The sequence below is a fragment of the Malaya genurostris genome, chromosome 2 (genome assembly GCF_030247185.1).
Source record: "Malaya genurostris strain Urasoe2022 chromosome 2, Malgen_1.1, whole genome shotgun sequence".
NCBI classification, from domain to species: Eukaryota; Metazoa; Arthropoda; class Insecta; order Diptera; family Culicidae; genus Malaya; species Malaya genurostris.
This window is the reverse complement of record NC_080571.1, coordinates 126,233,116-126,235,723: the sequence shown is the minus strand read 5'-3', so window position 1 is coordinate 126,235,723 and position 2,608 is coordinate 126,233,116. Positions and strand designations below refer to the sequence as shown.

Genomic DNA, 2,608 nt, shown 5'->3' with positions numbered 1-2,608 from the left:
ATATTCATTCCAAATATGCCCCATTCACACGGAGAATGCGATTCATCATTTACAAGCATAAACACATGGCATATTTAGATTTTTTATGTAATAAGAAGTATAGAAGATGAGAAATTTAAAAACTAAACAATTTTTCACTTGTTATAAATTTTTATCTTATTTAATAACCAGCATTTCACAAGCATAAACTTTTACAATAACTACGTTTCTGAGAAATTTACTGAATGATGTTTGGTTGGGTCTATTCCACTTGAGATCCTATAAAAAGAATAAACTTTTAAAGAAGCTGAATTATTGGACCTAATAATACATTATCTCAAGAACTTATGAACAATAATTTCTGTTAAAAAAAATAACACTGACACTCCACACAAAGCTAAATAAATCTCGAAGGCTCCTAAAAGTGCTACAATATCCAACGGTTCAGGTTGGTTCGATTCTTTAGTTTTTCCTTGCTCATACTGTTTTTTCCAATATTGAGGTAAGCCAGCCTCTTGAATACGAAGAACGATGGGATCAATCAAACGATTCAAAGTAGATTTTTTGGGATAATAGATGGCTGTTTGATAGAGTTCAATCACGTGCTTACTTATATGCACCTGTGCTTGTCCTTTTCTTTGGTTGTTGAAGAATGCTATGTAGAACCGAGCATAAGGATGCACCCCATTTAATTGATTCTCTGCTATTTGGGTCATAACTTCTTCGGCCCCTGTCGATTCAGGCACGGGTATAGCTCTAGAAAAACAGTATATTGTGTAGGTAATTTAATAAACATAACACATTACCGTACGTTTCCAGAATATGAGGACTATGAAGAAACAATCTCCGAGATATATCATACAAGTAGTAACGTAATCCAGCTTTGTCGATATCTTCCAATGAAAGTATAGGTTTAGGTACAATTCCATCTCGCAAATGCTCAAAATACGATGCCTGATACCACGTTCGAAGGATCAGTGTTGCCATAATCCAACTTAACACTAACAATCTACATACGTTAGTATTCGGTGATTTGTGAAGTCCACCTCCCAAAAGTAGAATCCAAACTTGTAACTCAGGAGCTGTTATTTTATCCAATTTTATTCGATTTAAACATCCTATGGAATGGATTCCTAACAACATAGACATTATCAACCAGCATATCACTATTAATAACCAGGTTTGATTGGCGAAAGGTAGTGCTAGCTTTTCAACGGCTTCAAATTGGATTCCTGCTGGAACGGTAAAAACCATCTCGTCGTAGAAACTCACCACTCCTGCTTTCAATATCGAATTGCGTTGAAGAGATCGATCAAGAGAACCGATTCCAAAATCCACTTTAGCTGACTGAATCATTCCCATCAATCCAGTACTGTTTGTTTCTCTTAAATCTCCCCAGCGAAGATTACCAGTAGGTTGAATGAATTCAAGTGTACAATTCAAATGCTTCGCGATTGTTCTGACTAATATAACTTCTATACCAGAATAATGCCACTCATTTTTAATCTTTTTGGCAATAATAGCGGGTGCAATAGGTATTAGTCCTACCTTCAAAGCGCAAGCAATATTCATTATTTACACCAATCTTTACAATTTCAGTTTTTGATTTTTAATGTTGGAAGCCGTTTGTATGCGCTCGATGCGAATTTTTCTTGTGGCAGTAACTCTCCGTACGATAACGTGCTAACTACAACCTTTAAATGTATAATGGATTTCCGATTAACATCAATCTTTACACACTTATACACTTATTAACATCAATCGTTATACACTTATACCTCATGTGGAAAACTCATATGTGAAATTTTTGGTATTCGGGACGTGCGTTCTCGCACATAAAAACCTGTTTTAATCCACATAGTGGTGTGAAGACGTCTTTCTCACATCAATCATATTCTCATATATAATACTGTGGTAATCCGATTCTTGAAAGAAACCAAAAAATAGATTGTGTGTGCATCAACTACAGAATGAAACAGTTCTCAAATCGGTTAGATCATCCATGAGAAAACGAGGTAAGTTCCACTATTGCAGGCACTTCAGGGACTGAAACCCGGGAACCGGTATAATTGAAATCGGTTCGTAGGACCATCAACTAAGATAACGTACAACGAACTCTAGTAGTTTTACCTATTTTTATATATATAAAAAATAGGTATAGAATTCGCTCAAACTTTCGAAAATTTTTCCGAGGCCCGGAGGGCCGAATGACATATACCAATCGATTCAGCTCGACGAACTGAGCAAATGTCTGTGTGTGTGTGTATGTGTGTGTGTCCGTATGTGTGTTGTCAACTAAGAGGTCGAGATCTCAGAGATGGCTGGACCGATTTTCATCAAACTAGTCGCAAATGAAAGGTCTCCCCGTCACCCAAAACGCTATTGAATGGTTTTGAGATCGGATGTTTACTTTTTGAGTTATACAAAGTTTTATGTCAAAATTTTCAGTTTTTTGACAGTATCTGTCACAATTGACCTTGAAAACAGAATATGTTTTCAGACTTAGATTCCGCACGGTAATACCTATCCAACAAGCCATAGATTGTTGAAATCCGTCCATTTTTAACGGAGATATCGAAATTTTTCTGTAAGCGACTTTTCCCCCTATTCCAGCAGTAGGAGTTTTTAG

The 2,608-nt window shown here is 36.2% G+C and overlaps 1 protein-coding gene across 1 annotated transcript; it reads right to left on the bottom strand.

Moving 5' to 3' along the window:
* Positions 1–241: 241 nt before the first annotated feature.
* Positions 242–1,551, bottom strand: LOC131428815 (uncharacterized). Its single transcript, XM_058592854.1, has 3 exons — positions 791–1,551; positions 503–735; positions 242–258 (listed from the first exon to the last, which is right to left on the bottom strand). The coding sequence occupies exons 1-3, from the start codon at positions 1,549–1,551 to the stop codon at positions 242–244; spliced, it is 1,011 nt and encodes a 336-aa protein (XP_058448837.1).
* Positions 1,552–2,608: the final 1,057 nt, after the last annotated feature.

Coding starts and splice junctions, on each gene's coding strand:
- LOC131428815 (XM_058592854.1), bottom strand. CDS start 1,551: ATGAATATTGCTTGCGCTTTGAAGGTAGGACTAATACCTATTGCACCC. Junction 736..790: donor AGTCCTCATATTCTGGAAAC/GTACGGTAATGT, acceptor CTGTTTTTCTAG/AGCTATACCCGTGCCTGAAT.